The sequence below is a fragment of the Falco naumanni genome, chromosome 8 (genome assembly GCF_017639655.2).
Source record: "Falco naumanni isolate bFalNau1 chromosome 8, bFalNau1.pat, whole genome shotgun sequence".
Lineage (NCBI taxonomy): Eukaryota > Metazoa > Chordata > Aves > Falconiformes > Falconidae > Falco > Falco naumanni.
In genome coordinates, this window is record NC_054061.1 from 23,916,983 (window position 1) to 23,938,573 (window position 21,591).

The window sequence follows — 21,591 nt, forward strand, 5'->3', positions numbered from 1 at the left end:
TATGCTTACCATAGAAATGATGCTAAAAGTTCCTTACTATAAAATTACAAGTTTGCTGTGTATATTTTTAACTTAACATATGGGAAAAGAAACACGTGCACTGATTGGACCTTTTCTGTCAGCTTTCAAATATGAGAAAGTGACAATTGTGCCAGCATAAAATACTTGGGTTTTGCTTTGCATGATTGCTCAGAGGCAAATTTTTGACTTGCAAGTGCTGGTACTTAAAATCAACTGTGCACAAACTGAATTGACTATTAAATGGCTACATTAGAGCCTTATTAATTAAAATTTTGTTAAACCAACTGAAAAGTTTTCAGTTATCCCAGGTGTATATATTTGAAATTCCCCAAATATGTTTCATATCCCCAAGATAAGTTATGGTAGGAAGCTGCTGCAGTAAAGAAAAACTATTTAGTCACTAACCTAAGACTTGGAAGACCTGCTTTCCTTGCTTATCAGTTTCTCAGTTTTCAGTTCCCATTCTAGTAGCCCTTCTCTCGTAACTGAAGCCTGCGAGGTGACCAGAATTTGGTATTATGGGTCATTAGCATATCTAAATGGAAGGTTACTTACATATTGCTAAGACTTTTTAATCAATAATGTTTTCAATTTTAGAAACTATACAAACTTGGCTGGGAAGAAATGATAAAGAAAGGCTATGACCTCACACCTGAAGCCATGTCTGTGAAAGCTGCCAAAGCTTCAAGGGACATTGCAAGTGATGTAAGAGACATTTCTAATTCACTATGACATACACTTTATCTAGTTGCTATAACTTACAGAGTTGCATTAGATTGAGATACACCTCTCTGCTAAGGTGTGTCTTGGAGTAAAAAGCAAAATTGCTTACAAAAGTCTTTCCACATCTATTCCTGTCAGTTAAGAAGGATTGCTCTAGTATCTTTACAATTCCAAAGATTGTGGTCTATCTGTGAAGTGGATAGTCACACAAAGATAGGAGATGTCTGCTTTTTTGGATGTTACATTTTCAGAGCAGCAGTAAATTTGGTTCAGTTAGCTGATCCAGTGCTTATACTGAGAAGTCCTCTTCACAACTCTGAAATAGACGCGTGATACATGAATTGCTGTTATAATTTTGTATGAATACAACTTCTGTATTTATAGAAGAGATTTTATTAACCATTAGGAAATGTTTTCAGTGCTTAAGCATCTGCATTTTTCATTGCTGATTATTTTATTCATCAAAATATTTCAGTGTGTCAGCCTTTGGGAGTTCTGAACAGTGTGACTATATGAATGCAATGGCACAGGAGACCATTCTTATAGCCACGCACTCCTCCTCTCCAGGAACTCTGTTCATTCCCAAGGAGAGCATTCACTGACACCAAGTGATACACATTGATCAAGGGACTACTCAAACTTGAAATTCTGCAACAAGTTGCTTATTTAGTTGGTAACGACACTAAGACATTGACTGAGAGAATATACTGATATGTTGCTTACATATTTTATCGTTGTCTGTTTTTTACTGTAATTTCAATAATGCAATTTTTATAATTTTAGTACAAGTACAAAGAAGGTTACCGCAAGCAGCAGGGACATCACATTGGATTCCGCAGCTTACAAGATGATCCTAAGATGTTGTGGTCTATGCAAGTAGCGAAGATGCAGAGTGAAAGGGAGTACAAGAAAGATTTTGAGAAGTGGAAGACAAAGTTTAATATGCCTGTGGATATGTTAGGCTTCCTTCTGGCTAAGAAATGTCAGGAACTGGTTAGTGATGTAGACTACAAACAAGTGCCACACCGCTGGACTTGTCTGCCAGACCAGGTTGATGTCACCCAGGCAAAGAGGGTCTACGAACTACAGAGTGATGTAAGCTTTCTCTGTATTTAAATTACTTCTTTTTAAGAAGATATTTACTGCTTATTGGAAAGTATCTTTAATAACTGTCTTTTGATGTCAGTATAGATCAGATTGAAGCTAAAATACCAGTTAGTCTTTTAATACGATTTAATATATGAACAGGGAAATAATCTTATATGGTTTTGATTTTTCTCCTGAACAGAATCAGTATAAGTCAGATCTACTATGGCTTAGAGGTCTTGGATGGAGTCCACTGGGATCTTTGGAATCTGAAAAGAACAAGAAAGCTTCTGAAATACTGAGTGAAAAGAAGTACCGGCAGCACCCAGATACTATTAAGTTCACAAGTATCCCAGATGCCATGGATATTGTTTTAGCAAAATCTAATGCTAAAAATAGAAGTGATGTAAGTTGCCTCTAGAGACAGAACATGTGTTTCAATAAATGAATACCTTAGTATACATTTGTTAAAAAGATCTCTGTATCAGAACATGTGGTTAAAATATACAAATATCAGATGTTTTAAATCAGTGCCTTACTGTTCAATAAGCCTTGTTCAGAAGATTAAGATCTTTAGTACTGTATAACTTAGTAATAACTGCAAATAAGACCCTTACTATGTAGTATGTAAATGTATTGTCATGACGCTGTTTCCTTGATGTTCCATGGATGTGAAGAAGAAAAAAAGGTGGTATTTCAGTAAGAAGCTGTTGTATTATTTGGTTTTAATACCTTGCATTGTTTACATCACTCACGCTTGCATAGTACATCTTTGCTTTGCTATTGTAGAGAAAAGGTAAATTGAATTTACTGCTGTGTATGTGAGCCTTTTATCAGACAAGGTATTTTTGTTTGTTTCTTTTCAGATACTCTATAGAGAAGCTTGGAACAAGGACAAGACTCAGGTTCACATCATGCCTGATACTCCTGAAATTTTGCTGGCTAAATCAAACTTAATTAACACAAGTGATGTAAGTGTGTCTCTACGATGTTTATTTTATGGAATTTGGAATTACCTGTTGTGCTTTTACTTTAAAAAGCAATAAAGTAATTCTGCAATTCTAACAGCTGTAAGCACAACTGTGATCTATTCCTGTGAAAATTGTTACGCACTGGGAAGCCCAAGTGGAATTGTTAAAATATAAAGTGGAATTGGCGTTGCTAGAATATAATAAATACTAAGAAAATATTCAATACAAGTTAGCAGTTTTCTCTTTCATCCCTACTGAATACATTAATATTGTAGATATGTGTTCAGTACTTTTTGGTAAGCCTGTCATTCCTGTTTAAATGTCTGATTATACTGAACTGCCTCTTTAGAGTTACATAGGATTAATGTACTTTAAATTAAATTCCTGGTTATAATGAAACCAATACAGACTACATGCAAATGTAAAGAGATGTTAACAGCTCTATCATAAAAACTCAAGATGACAGAAAATAATTGCAATTGAAATTGGGATGGAGAGAATTGTGGGGTTGTGTTATTCACTGCTTTAGGGACTCTATGAACCATTCAAATTAATATAATAAGTAAAAGAAAATTGTGATCTCTGAATGAGTTAATCAGAAAACATACAGATAGTAATTTTTAAATATTTTACATTATCAGTTACAAAATACACCTTATTAAAAATACACACTATTAAAACACAAGCTTGGGAATTTATATTGGTGAATGAAACTGTTTGGAATCTCATGCTTTATTTTCAGTAGTAGAGGGGAGGAAAGTTTTAAGTATTGAAAAACTCTCTACAGTGCCTTATTTGCAATAATTACTTTGATTCTTTCTCCAACAGAAACTTTACAAGTTAGGATATGAAGAGCTAAAAAGGAAAGGCTATGATCTTCCTCCAGATGCTATACCCCTCAAGTCAGCAAAGGCATCCAGAGATATAGCTAGTGAAGTAAGTTTTACAGGGTTAAAATAATAGTGGGGCATACAGCTGGTACACACCTTGGGATAAAGATATTTATATTTAGAACCAGGAGAGGTCTAAAAATTTAACAGACTTATATTGCTGCCCTCCAAAGGTTCTGTAATTCTTAATAACGTAAATTTAATTAGATTAAGTACAATCACATACAATATAATGGTATATAACCATATTTCACATACAGAAGATCTTAGTATAATTTTATAGAAACAATAAATTTCTTGGAAAAACAAAGAAATAATTCAAATATAGTAGATATTTAAATATTAACCACTATATTAAATACAAAGAAATGTAAACTGCAGTTAGAAAGATGTGACAATGATTGTTTATGTATTCAATTAGTACCAGTACAAAACTGCATACCGAAAGCAGCTTGGTCACCATATCGGAGCCCGTAACATAGAGGATGATCCGAAGATGATGTGGTCAATGCACGTAGCCAAGATCCAGAGTGACAGGGAGTACAAGAAAGCCTTTGAGAAGTCAAAGACACACTTTAGTAGCCCAGTGGACATGCTGGGAATTGTGTTGGCCAAGAAATGTCAGGAGCTGGTCAGCGACATTGATTACAAGCACCCTCTGCATCGGTGGACCTGTCTGCCGGACCAGAACGATGTTGTACAAGCCAAGAGGGTATACGACCTTCAGAGTGATGTAAGTTGTTCATTACTGGCTGTGTGAAAAGCAGAAGCCTCTCTTGTATTCTCTTCCATTGTTGGAGAGAACATCAAGATGAGGAGCATAATTCTAGGCTGACTCTGTGAGACTGGGATTGTGTTGTGGCCATATTGTCTTGCTGCAAGTTGGTATCGTGGATGGGCAGGGATGAATTTTTTGTGGGTTCATGCTCTATGGTCTCAGAAGAGTCCTGTCTTGCCTTGAGCATTCTCGGGGGAGAGCTGCGGGAGGTGGTAGAGTTATGTGTGGCGGGGGAGGGGGAAGGCAGCCAAGTATTGCGTTTTGGAGGACCAGCAATGGGCAAAGGCAGGCCATGTGAGAAAACAGAGTCAAGAGAGTTAGGTGATGAGGTATAAGGCTCCTCCCATGCCTCTGCCAGCTGGAGATTTCCAAATGGGGCAGGTCTTTCCTGGGCAGACAAAGAAGATGGAGGTGGAGGGTTTGTGGGTGGTTTTGCGGCTGCTTGTGGTGCTGTAGTCATGAGGAGCCAGGCCGTGGGGAGCTGAGCTTAGTGGGAGCTCCTTTTGTGGTGGCTGGTGGGTTGATGCAGGGGAATGTGTTTTGGTAGGCTGAGGTTGCCTTGGTAGGAGGAGTGGCTGCATGGAGCAAGGAGGCTGCTGAGCTGCTTTGTGTCTCTGTCCTTTCAGAACGTGTACAAGTCTGACCTTCTGTGGCTGAGGGGCATTGGCTGGTCCCCAAGTGGTTCGCTGGATGATGAGAAGAATAAGAGGGCGAGCCTCATCCTGAGTGACAAGAAGTATCGGCAGCACCCGGACACCATCAAGTTCACCAGCATCCCTGACTCGATGCCTATGGTTCTGGCAAAGCACAACTCTGAGATTATGAACCAAGTGAGATATCCTTGTGTTTGCAGCCTGAAGGGAACGCGTGCATTTCCCAGGACGCTGGGCTCTCTCTTTCCAGGGCCTGGGTTTTGCAAGGGGGATATTGCATCCTCTTGCGTCAGGGATATGTATTCTCGGTTTAGATCAATTTCAGTTTTGTGCGGTTGGGGCAGTAGCTGGACGCATTGGAGTTGGGGGGGGGGGGTGGTGCGGGGAAAGGTGAATCATTAGAAAGTTTTGTGTGAAGAAAAGGTGTTTCTGAGTCGGTGCAAAGTAGAGGCCCCTTGCTTCAGTGCCCTGAGGCGGTTAGCTCCTTGAGGTTGTGTTGCCCGGTGCTTATGTGATCATATTTGCTCATGTATGTGCGTGTTTTTTTCAGCGCTTGTACACATCAGCCTGGGAGAAAGACAAAACCAGCATTCACATTATGCCGGATACACCTGGTATTTTGCTAGCCCAGCAGAACAAAGTGAACTTCAGTGAGGTAGGTGGTTGAGTTTGGCTTCAGTGTCTGTGCCTGGACACGGCTGTGCCCGGGAAGAAGTGTTGTTTGAGGGGAGTGCTTGTTTTTCTTTCAGAAACTGTACAAGCTTGCGATGGAGGAGGAGAAGAAAAAGGGCTATGACATGCGGGCAGATGCCATTCCTATCAAGTCTGCTAAAGCTTCCAGAGACATTGCAAGTGATGTGAGTACAGGGGACCCTCGGCGGCACACCCTCTGAGAGAGTTTCCTCGCGCTTGCAGTTGAAGCCCAGGGTTTGCATCCTCAGCCAAATGGAGGCAACACAGCCCTTACCTGTCATTGCCATTCAGCTGGCCTGTAGGTGGTTCTGGAGGGTCTTCCCGCAGCTGCCCCTGCACGTTATGGGTGTGCAGTGGTGTGGAGGGAATGTGTAGGTGGTGTGGAGGGAGTAGCTGTTGGAGCTGGGTGCTGGACATAATTGAAAGCGGCATTGTCCTGGGGTTGTGGCAGCACCTCCTCATGCAGGACACTACTTTGGACACGGTGTGGTGGCCCCAGGACTGCCAGTTTCCACTCCCCTGCCATTGCAGCTACACAGCTGAGCTGGACATTACAAGAGAAACCCAAAGCCAGTTTTTTGGTACAACAGGGGCATTTATTATTGCTGGAGAATGGTCATTCCTGTCCCCTGCAGTATCTTATCAGGGCTTAGCCCTTCAGGAGCTAATTTTCCTCTCCTATATGTGATTCCCTTGTTCAGGTTTGTTCCCTTGCTGTAAGGAGATGAGGTCTATCTGACCTCAGTCTTACCTGACATTTCATAAAGAGGTGGGGAAAAACTGTCATGTTTCCCCTTTTTACTTCCCAAGCTCAGCTGTAGGGCTGCAGCTGAGGACACACACTGGGCTGGGGGAATAAGACATCCTGAGGAGTGTGTCAGCTGCTGCAGTCTGGGTGGGTGGGTGCAATCAGGGATGTGCAGGATGAGGCCCAGGTTACTGCTGGAGTAGTCTGGTGGTTTTCCTGAGTTTTGCCTCCCAACTGCAGAGCTGGCTTCTCAGTGTGGGTGCTCAGGTTGTGTGGAGAGCCTGTCTGCTGGCCTACATTGCTCCTGGATCCCGAGCTGGCTTGGTTGGAGCTGCCGTGTGGCCCTCAGTGTGCCTCCTGTGTCCCAGTGTAGGCGTGGGGTGGGAGGGAGGTGTAGGACACAGTAGGGATATGCTGCGCTTAGATGCTTCTTGATGTGGTGATCTTGCCAGGCCCTGTTAGCAAAGCCCTTGCTCACAGTTGCTGCTACAGAATAGCATGAGAAGGGCTGGCCTGAAACTTACTGAGCCTCTTCAACCCTGCAGTACAAGTACAAAGAAGGCTATCGCAAGCAGCTGGGCCACCATATCGGAGCCCGTAACATAGAGGATGATCCGAAGATGATGTGGTCAATGCACGTAGCCAAGATCCAGAGTGACAGGGAGTACAAGAAAGCCTTTGAGAAGACCAAGACACACTTTAGTAGCCCAGTGGACATGCTGGGAATTGTGTTGGCCAAGAAATGTCAGGAGCTGGTCAGCGACATTGATTACAAGCACCCTCTGCATCGGTGGACCTGTCTGCCGGACCAGAACGATGTTGTACAAGCCAAGAGGGTATACGACCTTCAGAGTGATGTAAGTTGTTCATTACTGGCTGTGTGAAAAGCAGAAGCCTCTCTTGTGTTCTGTAATGTTGTTGGAGAATATCCATGTGGGGAGCATACTTCTGGGCTGATTCTGTGTAACTGTGTTCTGACTATACTGTCTTGTTGTATCATAGAATCACAGAATAGTTTTGATTGGTAAGGACCTTCAATATCCTGTAGTTCCAATCCCCTGCCCTCAGCAAAGACACCACCCATCAGCCCAAGTTTCTCCAGCCCCATCCAGTCTGGCCTTGAGCAATGCCAGGGATGGGGCATCCACATCTGCTCTGGGCAGCCTGTGCCAGTGCTTCACAATTGCCACAGTAAAGAATTTCTTCCTATATATTTGAAATATCTGCCCTCTTTCAGCTTAAAGCAATTACCAATGTGTTGATATTGAAAAGATTTTTTTTAATTTCAGGCTTTCTCATGCAGGTCTCTTTAATTTCTCATTTTACAGTTCAAGAAATGTTCTAGATATTGAGCCTTTTTTTTTTGCTGAGATTTTGTCGTGAACAGTCAGGGATGAAGTTTTTGTGGGTTCATGCTCTATGGTCTCAGAAGAGTCCTGTCTTGCCTTGAGCATTCTCGGGGGAGAGCTGCGGGAGGTGGTAGAGTTATGTGTGGCGGGGGAGGGGGAAGGCAGCCAAGTATTGCGTTTTGGAGGACCAGCAATGGGCAAAGGCAGGCCATGTGAGAAAACAGAGTCAAGAGAGTTAGGTGATGAGGTATAAGGCTCCTCCCATGCCTCTGCCAGCTGGAGATTTCCAAATGGGGCAGGTCTTTCCTGGGCAGACAAAGAAGATGGAGGTGGAGGGTTTGTGGGTGGTTTTGCGGCTGCTTGTGGTGCTGTAGTCATGAGGAGCCAGGCCGTGGGGAGCTGAGCTTAGTGGGAGCCCCTTTTGTGGTGGCTGGTGGGTTGATGCAGGGGAATGTGTTTTGGTAGGCTGAGGTTGCCTTGGTAGGAGGAGTGGCTGCATGGAGCAAGGAGGCTGCTGAGCTGCTTTGTGTCTCTGTCCTTTCAGAACGTGTACAAGTCTGACCTTCTGTGGCTGAGGGGCATTGGCTGGTCCCCAAGTGGTTCGCTGGATGATGAGAAGAATAAGAGGGCGAGCCTCATCCTGAGTGACAAGAAGTATCGGCAGCACCCGGACACCATCAAGTTCACCAGCATCCCTGACTCGATGCCTATGGTTCTGGCAAAGCACAACTCTGAGATTATGAACCAAGTGAGATATCCTTGTGTTTGCAGCCTGAAGGGAACGCGTGCATTTCCCAGGACGCTGGGCTCTCTCTTTCCAGGGCCTGGGTTTTGCAAGGGGGATATTGCATCCTCTTGCGTCAGGGATATGTATTCTCGGTTTAGATCAATTTCAGTTTTGTGCGGTTGGGGCAGTAGCTGGACGCATTGGAGTTGGGGGGGGGGGTGGTGCGGGGAAAGGTGAATCATTAGAAAGTTTTGTGTGAAGAAAAGGTGTTTCTGAGTCGGTGCAAAGTAGAGGCCCCTTGCTTCAGTGCCCTGAGGCGGTTAGCTCCTTGAGGTTGTGTTGCCCGGTGCTTATGTGATCATATTTGCTCATGTATGTGCGTGTTTTTTTCAGCGCTTGTACACATCAGCCTGGGAGAAAGACAAAACCAGCATTCACATTATGCCGGATACACCTGGTATTTTGCTAGCCCAGCAGAACAAAGTGAACTTCAGTGAGGTAGGTGGTTGAGTTTGGCTTCAGTGTCCGTGCCTGGACACGGCTGTGCCCGGGAAGAAGTGTTGTTTGAGGGGAGTGCTTGTTTTTCTTTCAGAAACTGTACAAGCTTGCGATGGAGGAGGAGAAGAAAAAGGGCTATGACATGCGGGCAGATGCCATTCCTATCAAGTCTGCTAAAGCTTCCAGAGACATTGCAAGTGATGTGAGTACAGGGGACCCTCGGCGGCACACCCTCTGAGAGAGTTTCCTCGCGCTTGCAGTTGAAGCCCAGGGTTTGCATCCTCAGCCAAATGGAGGCAACACAGCCCTTACCTGTCATTGCCATTCAGCTGGCCTGTAGGTGGTTCTGGAGGGTCTTCCCGCAGCTGCCCCTGCACGTTATGGGTGTGCAGTGGTGTGGAGGGAATGTGTAGGTGGTGTGGAGGGAGTAGCTGTTGGAGCTGGGTGCTGGACATAATTGAAAGCGGCATTGTCCTGGGGTTGTGGCAGCACCTCCTCATGCAGGACACTACTTTGGACACGGTGTGGTGGCCCCAGGACTGCCAGTTTCCACTCCCCTGCCATTGCAGCTACACAGCTGAGCTGGACATTACAAGAGAAACCCAAAGCCAGTTTTTTGGTACAACAGGGGCATTTATTATTGCTGGAGAATGGTCATTCCTGTCCCCTGCAGTATCTTATCAGGGCTTAGCCCTTCAGGAGCTAATTTTCCTCTCCTATATGTGATTCCCTTGTTCAGGTTTGTTCCCTTGCTGTAAGGAGATGAGGTCTATCTGACCTCAGTCTTACCTGACATTTCATAAAGAGGTGGGGAAAAACTGTCATGTTTCCCCTTTTCACTTCCCAAGCTCAGGAGTGTGTCAGCTGCTGCAGTCTGGGTGGGTGGGTGCAATCAGGGATGTGCAGGATGAGGCCCAGGTTACTGCTGGAGTAGTCTGGTGGTTTTCCTGAGTTTTGCCTCCCAACTGCAGAGCTGGCTTCTCAGTGTGGGTGCTCAGGTTGTGTGGAGAGCCTGTCTGCTGGCCTACATTGCTCCTGGATCCCGAGCTGGCTTGGTTGGAGCTGCCGTGTGGCCCTCAGTGTGCCTCCTGTGTCCCAGTGTAGGCGTGGGGTGGGAGGGAGGTGTAGGACACAGTAGGGATATGCTGCGCTTAGATGCTTCTTGATGTGGTGATCTTGCCAGGCCCTGTTAGCAAAGCCCTTGCTCACAGTTGCTGCTACAGAATAGCATGAGAAGGGCTGGCCTGAAACTTACTGAGCCTCTTCAACCCTGCAGTACAAGTACAAAGAAGGCTATCGCAAGCAGCTGGGCCACCATATCGGAGCCCGTAACATAGAGGATGATCCGAAGATGATGTGGTCAATGCACGTAGCCAAGATCCAGAGTGACAGGGAGTACAAGAAAGCCTTTGAGAAGACCAAGACACACTTTAGTAGCCCAGTGGACATGCTGGGAATTGTGTTGGCCAAGAAATGTCAGGAGCTGGTCAGCGACATTGATTACAAGCACCCTCTGCATCGGTGGACCTGTCTGCCGGACCAGAACGATGTTGTACAAGCCAAGAGGGTATACGACCTTCAGAGTGATGTAAGTTGTTCATTACTGGCTGTGTGAAAAGCAGAAGCCTCTCTTGTGTTCTGTAATGTTGTTGGAGAATATCCATGTGGGGAGCATACTTTTGGGCTGATTCTGTGTAACTGTGTTCTGACTATACTGTCTTGTTGTATCATAGAATCACAGAATAGTTTTGATTGGTAAGGACCTTCAATATCCTATAGTTCCAATCCCCTGCCCTGAGCAGACACCTCCCATCAGCCCAAGTTTCTCCAGCCCCATCCAGCCTGGCCTTGAGCAATGCCAGGGATGGGGCATCCACATCTGCTCTGGGCAGCCTGTGCCAGTGCTTCACAATTGCCACAGTAAAGAATTTCTTCCTAATATATTTGAAATATCTGCCCTCTTTCAGCTTAAAGCAATTACCAATGTGTTGATATTGAAAAGATTTTTTTTAATTTCAGGCTTTCTCATGCAGGTCTCTTTAATTTCTCATTTTACAGTTCAAGAAATGTTCTAGATATTGAGCCTTTTTTTTTTTGCTGAGATTTTGTCGTGAACAGTCAGGGATGAAGTTTTTGTGGGTTCATGCTCTATGGTCTCAGAAGAGTCCTGTCTTGCCTTGAGCATTCTCGGGGGAGAGCTGCGGGAGGTGGTAGAGTTATGTGTGGTGGGGGAGGGGGAAGGCAGCCAAGTATTGCGTTTTGGAGGACCAGCAATGGGCAAAGGCAGGCCATGTGAGAAAACAGAGTCAAGAGAGTTAGGTGATGAGGTATAAGGCTCCTCCCATGCCTCTGCCAGCTGGAGATTTCCAAATGGGGCAGGTCTTTCCTGGGCAGACAAAGAAGATGGAGGTGGAGGGTTTGTGGGTGGTTTTGCGGCTGCTTGTGGTGCTGTAGTCATGAGGAGCCAGGCCGTGGGGAGCTGAGCTTAGTGGGAGCCCCTTTTGTGGTGGCTGGTGGGTTGATGCAGGGGAATGTGTTTTGGTAGGCTGAGGTTGCCTTGGTAGGAGGAGTGGCTGCATGGAGCAAGGAGGCTGCTGAGCTGCTTTGTGTCTCTGTCCCTTCAGAACGTGTACAAGTCTGACCTTCTGTGGCTGAGGGGCATTGGCTGGTCCCCAAGTGGTTCGCTGGACGATGAGAAGAATAAGAGGGCGAGCCTCATCCTGAGTGACAAGAAGTATCGGCAGCACCCGGACACCATCAAGTTCACCAGCATCCCTGACTCGATGCCTATGGTTCTGGCAAAGCACAACTCTGAGATTATGAACCAAGTGAGATATCCTTGTGTTTGCAGCCTGAAGGGAACGCGTGCATTTCCCAGGACGCTGGGCTCTCTCTTTCCAGGGCCTGGGTTTTGCAAGGGGGATATTGCATCCTCTTGCGTCAGGGATATGTATTCTCGGTTTAGATCAATTTCAGTTTTGTGCGGTTGGGGCAGTAGCTGGACGCATTGGAGTTGGGGGGGGGGGGTGGTGCGGGGAAAGGTGAATCATTAGAAAGTTTTGTGTGAAGAAAAGGTGTTTCTGAGTCGGTGCAAAGTAGAGGCCCCTTGCTTCAGTGCCCTGAGGTGGTTAGCTCCTTGAGGTTGTGTTGCCCGGTGCTTATGTGATCATATTTGCTCATGTATGTGCGTGTTTTTTTCAGCGCTTGTACACATCAGCCTGGGAGAAAGATAAAACCAGCATTCACATTATGCCGGATACACCTGGTATTTTGCTAGCCCAGCAGAACAAAGTGAACTTCAGTGAGGTAGGTGGTTGAGTTTGGCTTCAGTGTCCGTGCCTGGACACGGCTGTGCCCGGGAAGAAGTGTTGTTTGAGGGGAGTGCTTGTTTTTCTTTCAGAAACTGTACAAGCTTGCGATGGAGGAGGAGAAGAAAAAGGGCTATGACATGCGGGCAGATGCCATTCCTATCAAGTCTGCTAAAGCTTCCAGAGACATTGCAAGTGATGTAAGTACACAGGAGTCCTTGGTGGCACAGTCTCCTCAGTCTTACTTGATATTTCAGAAAGGCAGGGAAAAATGTCGTTGCACCAAGAATCACGGAATGGTTTGGATTGGAAGGGATCTTAAAGATCATTGACTTCCCATCCCTCAGCCATGGACAGGGTCAGCTTCTGGTAGACCAGGTTTCTCCAAGCCCCATCCAACCTGGTCTTGAGCACTTCCAGGGATGGGGCACCTACAACTGTTCTGGGTAACCTGTGCCAGTGCCTCACCACCCTCACAGGGATGAATTTCTTTCTAATATCTAATCTATATCTGCCCTCTTTTAGTTTAAAACCATTATCCCACATCACTACACTCTCTGATAGTCTTCCTCCCTATCTTTCATGTAGGCCCCTTTAGGTATTGGAAGGCTGATATAAGTTCTCCACAGAGCCTTTTCTCCTTTAGGTTTAACAACCCTTACTCTCTCAGCCTGCCTTCATTGGAGAGGTGCTCCAGCTCTCTGATCATGCTCGTGGGCCTTTTCTGGACCCACTCAAGCAGGTCCATGTTTTTCTTATGCTGGCAGCCCCAGAGCTGGACGTAGTGCTCCATGTGGGTTCTCACAAGAGCAGGGCAGAGGGGAGAATCTCCTCTCTGGACCTGGTAGCCACATTTCTTTTGATGCAGCCCAGGATACGATTGGCTTGATGGCCTAAGCACACATTGTTGGCTCATATTCATTTTTATATCCACCAATACTCCCAAGTCCTTCCCTGCAGCATTGCTGTCTATTCACTCCTTCTCAGCATGTAGTATCCATGTTTGGGGTTGCCTCATCCCAGGTGCAGGACCTTGCACTTGGCCTTGTTGAACTTCATGTGGTTTGCACAGGCCCACCTCTGAGTCCTGTCAAGGTCCCCCTGGATGGCATTCCTTCCCTCTAGAGTATCAGCGCCAACACTTAGCCTTGTGTCATCCACAGACTTTCTGAGGGTGCATTCAATCACACTGTCTGTGTCCCCAGCAAAGATGTTAAATAATACTCATCGCAGTATGGACCCCTGCGGAACACCACTCATCACTGGTCTCTACCCAGACATCAAGCCATTCGTCACAACTCTTCTGAGTGCTATCATCCAGGCAATTCCTTATCTACTGAGTGGTCCACCTGTCAAATCCACATCTCTCCATTTTAGTGACAAGGATGTTGTGTGGGACAGTATCAAATGCTTTGCAAAAGTCTTGGTAGATGATGTCAGTTGCTTTTCCCTTATCTACTCATGCTGTAACCCTGTCGTAGAAGGCCACCAAATTTGTCAGGTACTATTTGCCCTTAGTGAAGCCATGTTGGCTGTCACTAGTAACCTCACTGTTTTCTGTGTGCCTTCACATAGTTTCCAGGAGGGTCTGCTCCATGATCTTGCTGGGGACAGAGGTGAGACTGACTGGCATGTAGTTCCCTATCTATTCCTTTTTTTTCCATTTCTAAAATGGGGGTGATGAGTCCCCTTTTCCAGTCACTGGGAACTTCACCAGTCTGCCATAACTTCTCAGATATGATGGATAGTGGCTTGCAACTTCATCCACTAGTTCCCTCAGCACCACTGGATGCATCTCATGAGGTCTCCTGGACCTGTGCACATTCAGACTCCTTAGATGGTCTTGAAACCTGGTCTTCTTCTACGGTGGCCAGTACTTCATTCTCCTAGTCTCTGCCTTTGGATTCAGTGAATTGGGCAATGTGGCTAGAGCACCTGGCAGTGAAGACAGAGGCAAAGACATTGCTGAGTACCTCAGCCTTCTTCAAGTCAGTTGTAGCAAGGTCTCCTGTTTTGCTCATTATGGGGGTACAGTTTCTTTCGTCATCCTTTTTGGCCTGTGTACCTGAAGAAACCCTTCTTGTTATTTTTTTTTTATGTCCCTAGCCAAGTTCAGCTCTAACTGTCCCTTGGCTTTTCTGATCCCCTCCCTGCACTCCCAGGCCATATCCCTATAATCTCCCCAGGATGTGTATCACTGCCTCCATTGCCTACGCATTTTGCTTTTGTGTTTCAGTCTGGCTAAGAGGTCTTGACTTAGCCAACCTGGCCTCCTGCCTCCCCTGCCTGACTTCTTGCATGTTGAGATTGAGAGTTTTTACATCCAAAGAAAAATGCCTTTAAATACCTCCCAGCTCTCATGTACTTCTTTATCTCTGGGGACAGTTTCCCAAGGGTTCCTACTCACTAGTACCCTAAACAGCTGAAAGTTTGTCTTTTTAATGTTAACAGTACTAACTCAGCTTTTTACCTGTCCCGTTCCCTTCAGGATTGATTAAATCTACCAGGGCATGATTGCTGCAGCCCAAGTTACCTCCAGTCTTGACCTCTTAAATAAGTCTTCCTCATTAGTGAGAAACAGGTCCAGCAGTGCGTCTCCTCTGGTCAGCACTCCATCACATCCACTAGGAAGTTGTCCTCTATGTGCTCCAGTAGTTCCCTGGACTACTTGAAGTTTGCTGTACTGCATTTTCAGCAGATGTCTGGGTGGTTGAAATCCCCTATTGGGATCATGGCCTGTGAATGTGATGCTTCCTGCAGATGAAGAAAGAACTCTTCTTCAAACACCTCTCCTTGCTTAGGAGGCCTGTAGTACATAGCAAGCAAAAAGTTTTCTTTGTTTGCTTAGTCTCAAATTTTCACCCATAAGCTCTCAAAATGCACATTACTGAAAAACTGTCATGTTTCCCCTTGTCATTTCGAAAGATCAGTGGCTGTAGGGCTGCAGCTGAGGACACACACTGGGCTGGGGGAATAAGACATCCTGAGGAGTGTGTCAGCTGCTGCAGTCTGGGTGGGTGGGTGCAATCAGGGATGTGCAGGATGAGGCCCAGGATACTGCTGGAGCAGTCTGGTGGTTTTCCTGAGTTTTGCCTCCCAACTGCAGAGCTGGCTTCTCAGTGTGGGTGCTCAGGTTGTGTGGAGAGCCTGTCTGCTGGCCTATATTTGCTCCTGGATCCCGAGCTGGCTTGGTTGGAGCTGCCGTGTGGCCCTCCGTGTGCCTCCTGTGTCCCAGTGTAGGCGTGGGGTGGGAGGGAGGTGTAGGACACAGTAGGGATATGCTGCGCTTAGATGCTTCTTGATGTGGTGATCTTGCCAGGCCCTGTTAGTAAAGCCCTTGCTCACAGTTGCTGCTACAGAATACCATGAGAAGGGCTGGCCTGAAACTTACTGAGCCTCTTCAACCCTGCAGTACAAGTACAAAGAAGGCTATCGCAAGCAGCTGGGCCACCATATCGGAGCCCGTAACATAGAGGATGATCCGAAGATGATGTGGTCAATGCACGTAGCCAAGATCCAGAGTGACAGGGAGTACAAGAAAGCCTTTGAGAAGACCAAGACACATTTTAGTAGCCCAGTGGACATGCTGGGAATTGTGTTGGCCAAGAAATGTCAGGAGCTGGTCAGCGACATTGATTACAAGCACCCTCTGCATCGGTGGACCTGTCTGCCGGACCAGAACGATGTTGTACAAGCCAGAAAGGTGTACGACCTTCAGAGTGATGTAAGTTGTTCATTACTGGCTGTGTGAAAAGCAGAAGCCTCTCTTGTATTCTCTTCCATTGTTGGAGAGAACAAGATGAGGAGCATAATTCTAGGCTGACTCTGTGAGACTGGGATTGTGTTGTGGCCATATTGTCTTGCTGCCAGTTGGTATCGTGGATGGGCAGGGATGAAGTTTTTGTGGGTTCATGCTCTATGGTCTCAGAAGAGTCCTGTCTTGCCTTGAGCATTCTCGGGGGAGAGCTGCGGGAGGTGGTAGAGTTATGTGTGGCGGGGGAGGGGGAAGGCAGCCAAGTATTGCGTTTTGGAGGACCAGCAATGGGCAAAGGCAGGCCATGTGAGAAAACAGAGTCAAGAGAGTTAGGTGATGAGGTATAAGGCTCCTCCCATGCCTCTGCCAGCTGGAGATTTCCAAATGGGGCAGGTCTTTCCTGGGCAGACAAAGAAGATGGAGGTGGAGGGTTTGTGGGTGGTTTTGCGGCTGCTTGTGGTGCTGTAGTCATGAGGAGCCAGGCCGTGGGGAGCTGAGCTTAGTGGGAGCCCCTTTTGTGGTGGCTGGTGGGTTGATGCAGGGGAATGTGTTTTGGTAGGCTGAGGTTGCCTTGGTAGGAGGAGTGGCTGCATGGAGCAAGGAGGCTGCTGAGCTGCTTTGTGTCTCTGTCCCTTCAGAACGTGTACAAGTCTGACCTTCTGTGGCTGAGGGGCATTGGCTGGTCCCCAAGTGGTTCGCTGGACGATGAGAAGAATAAGAGGGCGAGCCTCATCCTGAGTGACAAGAAGTATCGGCAGCACCCGGACACCATCAAGTTCACCAGCATCCCTGACTCGATGCCTATGGTTCTGGCAAAGCACAACTCTGAGATTATGAACCAAGTGAGATATCCTTGTGTTTGCAGCCTGAAGGGACCGCGTGCATTTCCCAGGACGCTGGGCTCTCTCTTTCCAGGGCCTGGGTTTTGCAAGGGGGATATTGCATCCTCTTGCGTCAGGGATATGTATTCTCGGTTTAGATCAATTTCAGTTTTGTGCGGTTGGGGCAGTAGCTGGATGCATTGGAGTTGGGGGGGGGGTGCGGGGAAAGGTGAATCATTAGAAAGTTTTGTGTGAAGAAAAGGTGTTTCTGAGTCGGTGCAAAGTAGAGGCCCCTTGCTTCAGTGCCCTGAGGCGGTTAGCTCCTTGAGGTTGTGTTGCCCGGTGCTTATGTGATCATATTTGCTCATGTATGTGCGTGTTTTTTTCAGCGCTTGTACACATCAGCCTGGGAGAAAGACAAAACCAGCATTCACATTATGCCGGATACACCTGGTATTTTGCTAGCCCAGCAGAACAAAGTGAACTTCAGTGAGGTAGGTGGTTGAGTTTGGCTTCAGTGTCCGTGCCTGGACACGGCTGTGCCCGGGAAGAAGTGTTGTTTGAGGGGAGTGCTTGTTTTTCTTTCAGAAACTGTACAAGCTTGCGATGGAGGAGGAGAAGAAAAAGGGCTATGACATGCGGGCAGATGCCATTCCTATCAAGTCTGCTAAAGCTTCCAGAGACATTGCAAGTGATGTGAGTACAGGGGACCCTCGGCGGCACACCCTCTGAGAGAGTTTCCTCGCGCTTGCAGTTGAAGCCCAGGGTTTGCATCCTCAGCCAAATGGAGGCAACACAGCCCTTACCTGTCATTGCCATTCAGCTGGCCTGTAGTTGGTTCTGGAGGGTCTTCCCGCAGCTGCCCCTGCACGTTATGGGTGTGCAGTGGTGTGGAGGGAGTGTGTAGGTGGTGTGGAGGGAGTAGCTGTTGGAGCTGGGTGCTGGACATAATTGAAAGCGGCGTTGTCCTGGGGTTGTGGCAGCACCTCCTCGTGCAGGACACTACTTTGGACACGGTGTGGTGGCCTCAGGACTGCCAGTCTGCACTCCCCTGCCATTGCAGCTACACAGCTGAGCTGGACATTACAAGGGAAAACCCAAAGCCAGTTTTTGTGTAAAAATAAATGCAGTTTTATAAGTAATTTTTTTTTATTGGTATTAGATATCAATATAAAATGTTTTCCATATATGTGTGTTTCGTTTCTTTGTTTAAACTTCCAGGTCTGTCTCTGTGTTCTTCCAGTTTTTATTTCCTGAATAGACTGAATAGTAGTTTATATGCTAATTTATGCTTGAATCACTAACTGTGATTCAAGAGTGAGAAGAATCAGTCACTAACTGGTTCTTTTTATAGGCGATATTTATTGAACTTTGGGCTTTTAATATCACTGCCATAATTTGGAGACTATTTTACTCTCATTTACTGAGTAGGATCTTTTAATATGTAGGACAGGTAGTGTCTTTGAAAATGTGAAAGTCATATCAGTCAGATAAGGCTGTATGAATTCTTTTTTTAACAGTATACTGCATTTCATCAGCTGAATACTTTCTCACACTAAAATCTCTGTGGTTTCAGATGCTAAGTCGTCTAGAGGTTTTACCACAGGTCCTGCTAGGATCAAAAAGAAAACTTGACTAAAGCTTAATGAAAGTTTTTTCTGCCTATAGTACAAGTACAAAGAAGGCTATCGCAAGCAGCTGGGCCACCATATCGGAGCCCGTAACATAGAGGATGATCCGAAGATGATGTGGTCAATGCACGTAGCCAAGATCCAGAGTGACAGGGAGTACAAGAAAGCCTTTGAGAAGACCAAGACACACTTTAGTAGCCCAGTGGACATGCTAGGAATTGTGTTGGCCAAGAAATGTCAGGAGCTGGTCAGTGACATTGATTACCGCCACTATCTGCATCAGTGGACCTGTCTGCCGGACCAGAATGATGTTATCCATGCTAAGAAGGCCTATGATCTCCAGAGTGATGTGAGTACTCACTGATAGATGTTGGAGTTCTAAAGTGTTTGTAATTTCCTTGGAATGTAAACTATAGAAGCTGCTTGAGCTGTCTCTTTTATTTTCACATTGTGTTTTTTTTACCTATTCTAAGCAAGGGCCTAATATTTTTAGAAGTTAATGGATCTATTTGTAAGGACATTTGCGTATAATGAACGTTTATATACGTCTAATCACTTAGCCAAACAGATTGAATTAGCTGCGTATAATCCTTCATAACAGACAATCTTAATACCTTTTTATACAGATCAGGTGAACATAAAGAGGAAATTGCCTAGTATGACCTTTTTTTAGTTGCGTGACTTTAGTGGAGAGAATTTCTTTTTCTTGGAGAAAATGGTTTAAATTAAGACCTGCTGTTCTTAGTGGGTGACCATTTTTTTGCTGTGAACAAATGTTAGAGGAAAAGCTTATACTGACCTTCAGGGTTTTGTTTTAATCCTATTACTCTTTGCCCATTCCCCAACATGTTCTTGGGGGAGTGATATCTCTTGAAGACAGATATAGGGTTCTGAATCTTGGTTGCTAACAGAGAGTGTTTTGCAGATTGAACTAGGAGGAAGGCACCTTCCAGAAAGCAAGCATTAAAGTGCATGGTATATATGAAATGTTTAACTGGCAATATTAATGCGACAGCTGTCTTTGTATTTTGTAATAGAACTGCTACAAGTCTGACCTTGAATGGTTAAAGGGCATTGGTTGGGTCCCAATTGGTTCCTTGGAAGTTGAAAAAGCCAAGAAGGCGGGAGAGATCTTGAGTGACAAAATATACCGTCAGCCTCCAGACACAATCAAGTTCACTAGCGTCACTGATTCTCTAGGGATGGTCTTAGCCAAGCAGAATGCAGAGACGATGAATAAGGTGAGTCTTGATTTGTTTAGGTAACATGTCAGCAGTCTCTGCCTAAGTCCTGGAAACAGGACTAGAAATACAGATGTGTGGTTGAGATTTCAGCACGGCAAGGCTTTAAAAGTATAAGTTACATTCTTAGTATATCAACAGGTAACTTATTTTTCAGCAAGTGCGTATTTAATATGTTCTTCTAAATTACCAAGTTAAATTGGAATTATCAGTTGTGAAGCTTTCCACATGCTCTACTGTGCATCTAGTAATGTATTACTTAACTTTTATTTAATTTTTAATATAGCTATTTGTCTTATAAATCTAATAATTATCAAGTTTATCTACTAATCTAGTAATTAATAAAGTACTTGTTTTAGGGCAGTCTTTGACATAACAGTATTTCAAATAATTCCCTGTAGTACTTAAAATGTAAGAGTTTTTCTGAATCTGTGGCCCTGGTCTCAATCCTATTTATGTCAATACAAACATTTCCTTTTATGAACAGGCCTTGTTCCTAGAGTTTAGATCTCCGTGTGTCTGATTCTCTGCCTTTTTTTTTTTAACTTTTTTTTTTTAAACAGAATTTTATAGCATTCCTTCTAGGTTACTAATTCTTAACCTGAATATTAAGCATCTAGAGAAGTGAATATAAAATCTCATTGCTATATAAGGAATAAGGATTTTTTAGACTTGGAGTACAGAGCTGTAATTCTTCTTATGTTGTAGGAGATCTCCAAGTAGTTACTGTTTTTTTTCCCCCTTTAACATATGTTATTTCTCCTGCAGCGTTTATATACTGAGGCCTGGGATAAAGACAAGACACAAATCCACATAATGCCTGACACACCTGAAATCACACTGGCAAAACAGAACATGCAAAACTACAGTGTGGTGAGTGCGTTAGCTCTACAAACATAGCTGATCTGTTTCATGTCTGGATCAGCAGTATTCTGATAAAACTTATATAGATGATACCCTGGGTTTCTTTAAGTAACCCCCAATATTTATCCTCAAAATTGTGACTTTAAAAACATTGTTTGCATATTTGTACAGTAGTGCATACATACAACAGTGAGCACTATTGAGAATAAATTTTATGAGAAGTTGTGTGTCTCCAGTGAATTTCTGGGACTCATTTCACCAGTGTGTATACTCTTGGGAAGGCACAAAAATAATTCCAACTTTGGAAATACCAAAAAGGTAATTTAGAGCACAATTCTGAAGAGCAGTGATTCCACTGTTCAGTGTTAGTTTAGGCAAATAAATTGACATCACCAGGAGGTGGCTTTAAAAAGTAGATTTTACTCCACTTGTTTAAAAGAATAGTTTATCTCTAAAATTGTAACCAATGTTATGTTATTTAAAGTATTGAAAGAAAGAGATTGTTTGCTAAATACATTCACTATGATTTTCCTTTGATATGAATTTGTATCAGCTGCTGATAACTACTTGAGTTAAGAAAGTTAGATAAAGCTGTGTTAGAACAAATCTTAGAACAGTTTTTAAAATATACTGTACTTACTAGCAGTGTGTTTTGCATAGAATGCAATATATGGAACTTACTTACATGAATCCCATTGTTTAATTCTTCACTTAGAAACTCTACAAACAGGCCATGGAAGAAGAAAAAAAGAAAGGCTATGATTTGAGAAGCGATGCTATCCCCATTCAAGCTGCCAAAGCATCCAGGCAAATTGCCAGTGATGTAAGAAACTGC

At 44.9% G+C, this 21,591-nt stretch overlaps 1 protein-coding gene across 1 annotated transcript in view; it reads left to right on the forward strand.

Moving 5' to 3' along the window:
* NEB (nebulin) overlaps nucleotides 1-21,591 on the forward strand; it is a 131,236-nt gene that overhangs the window by 35,641 nt on the left and 74,004 nt on the right. The window contains exons 34-58 of the mRNA XM_040602846.1: nucleotides 619-726; nucleotides 1,528-1,839; nucleotides 2,033-2,236; nucleotides 2,697-2,801; nucleotides 3,630-3,737; nucleotides 4,113-4,424; nucleotides 5,096-5,299; nucleotides 5,673-5,777; nucleotides 5,872-5,979; nucleotides 7,109-7,420; nucleotides 8,457-8,660; nucleotides 9,033-9,137; nucleotides 9,232-9,339; nucleotides 10,414-10,725; nucleotides 11,762-11,965; nucleotides 12,339-12,443; nucleotides 12,538-12,645; nucleotides 15,858-16,169; nucleotides 16,838-17,041; nucleotides 17,410-17,514; nucleotides 17,609-17,716; nucleotides 18,689-19,000; nucleotides 19,689-19,892; nucleotides 20,661-20,765; nucleotides 21,472-21,579. Of these exons, the coding sequence (XP_040458780.1) occupies nucleotides 619-726; nucleotides 1,528-1,839; nucleotides 2,033-2,236; nucleotides 2,697-2,801; nucleotides 3,630-3,737; nucleotides 4,113-4,424; nucleotides 5,096-5,299; nucleotides 5,673-5,777; nucleotides 5,872-5,979; nucleotides 7,109-7,420; nucleotides 8,457-8,660; nucleotides 9,033-9,137; nucleotides 9,232-9,339; nucleotides 10,414-10,725; nucleotides 11,762-11,965; nucleotides 12,339-12,443; nucleotides 12,538-12,645; nucleotides 15,858-16,169; nucleotides 16,838-17,041; nucleotides 17,410-17,514; nucleotides 17,609-17,716; nucleotides 18,689-19,000; nucleotides 19,689-19,892; nucleotides 20,661-20,765; nucleotides 21,472-21,579 (4,482 nt within the window). The remainder of the gene's footprint in view (nucleotides 1-618; nucleotides 727-1,527; nucleotides 1,840-2,032; nucleotides 2,237-2,696; nucleotides 2,802-3,629; nucleotides 3,738-4,112; nucleotides 4,425-5,095; nucleotides 5,300-5,672; nucleotides 5,778-5,871; nucleotides 5,980-7,108; nucleotides 7,421-8,456; nucleotides 8,661-9,032; nucleotides 9,138-9,231; nucleotides 9,340-10,413; nucleotides 10,726-11,761; nucleotides 11,966-12,338; nucleotides 12,444-12,537; nucleotides 12,646-15,857; nucleotides 16,170-16,837; nucleotides 17,042-17,409; nucleotides 17,515-17,608; nucleotides 17,717-18,688; nucleotides 19,001-19,688; nucleotides 19,893-20,660; nucleotides 20,766-21,471; nucleotides 21,580-21,591) is intronic.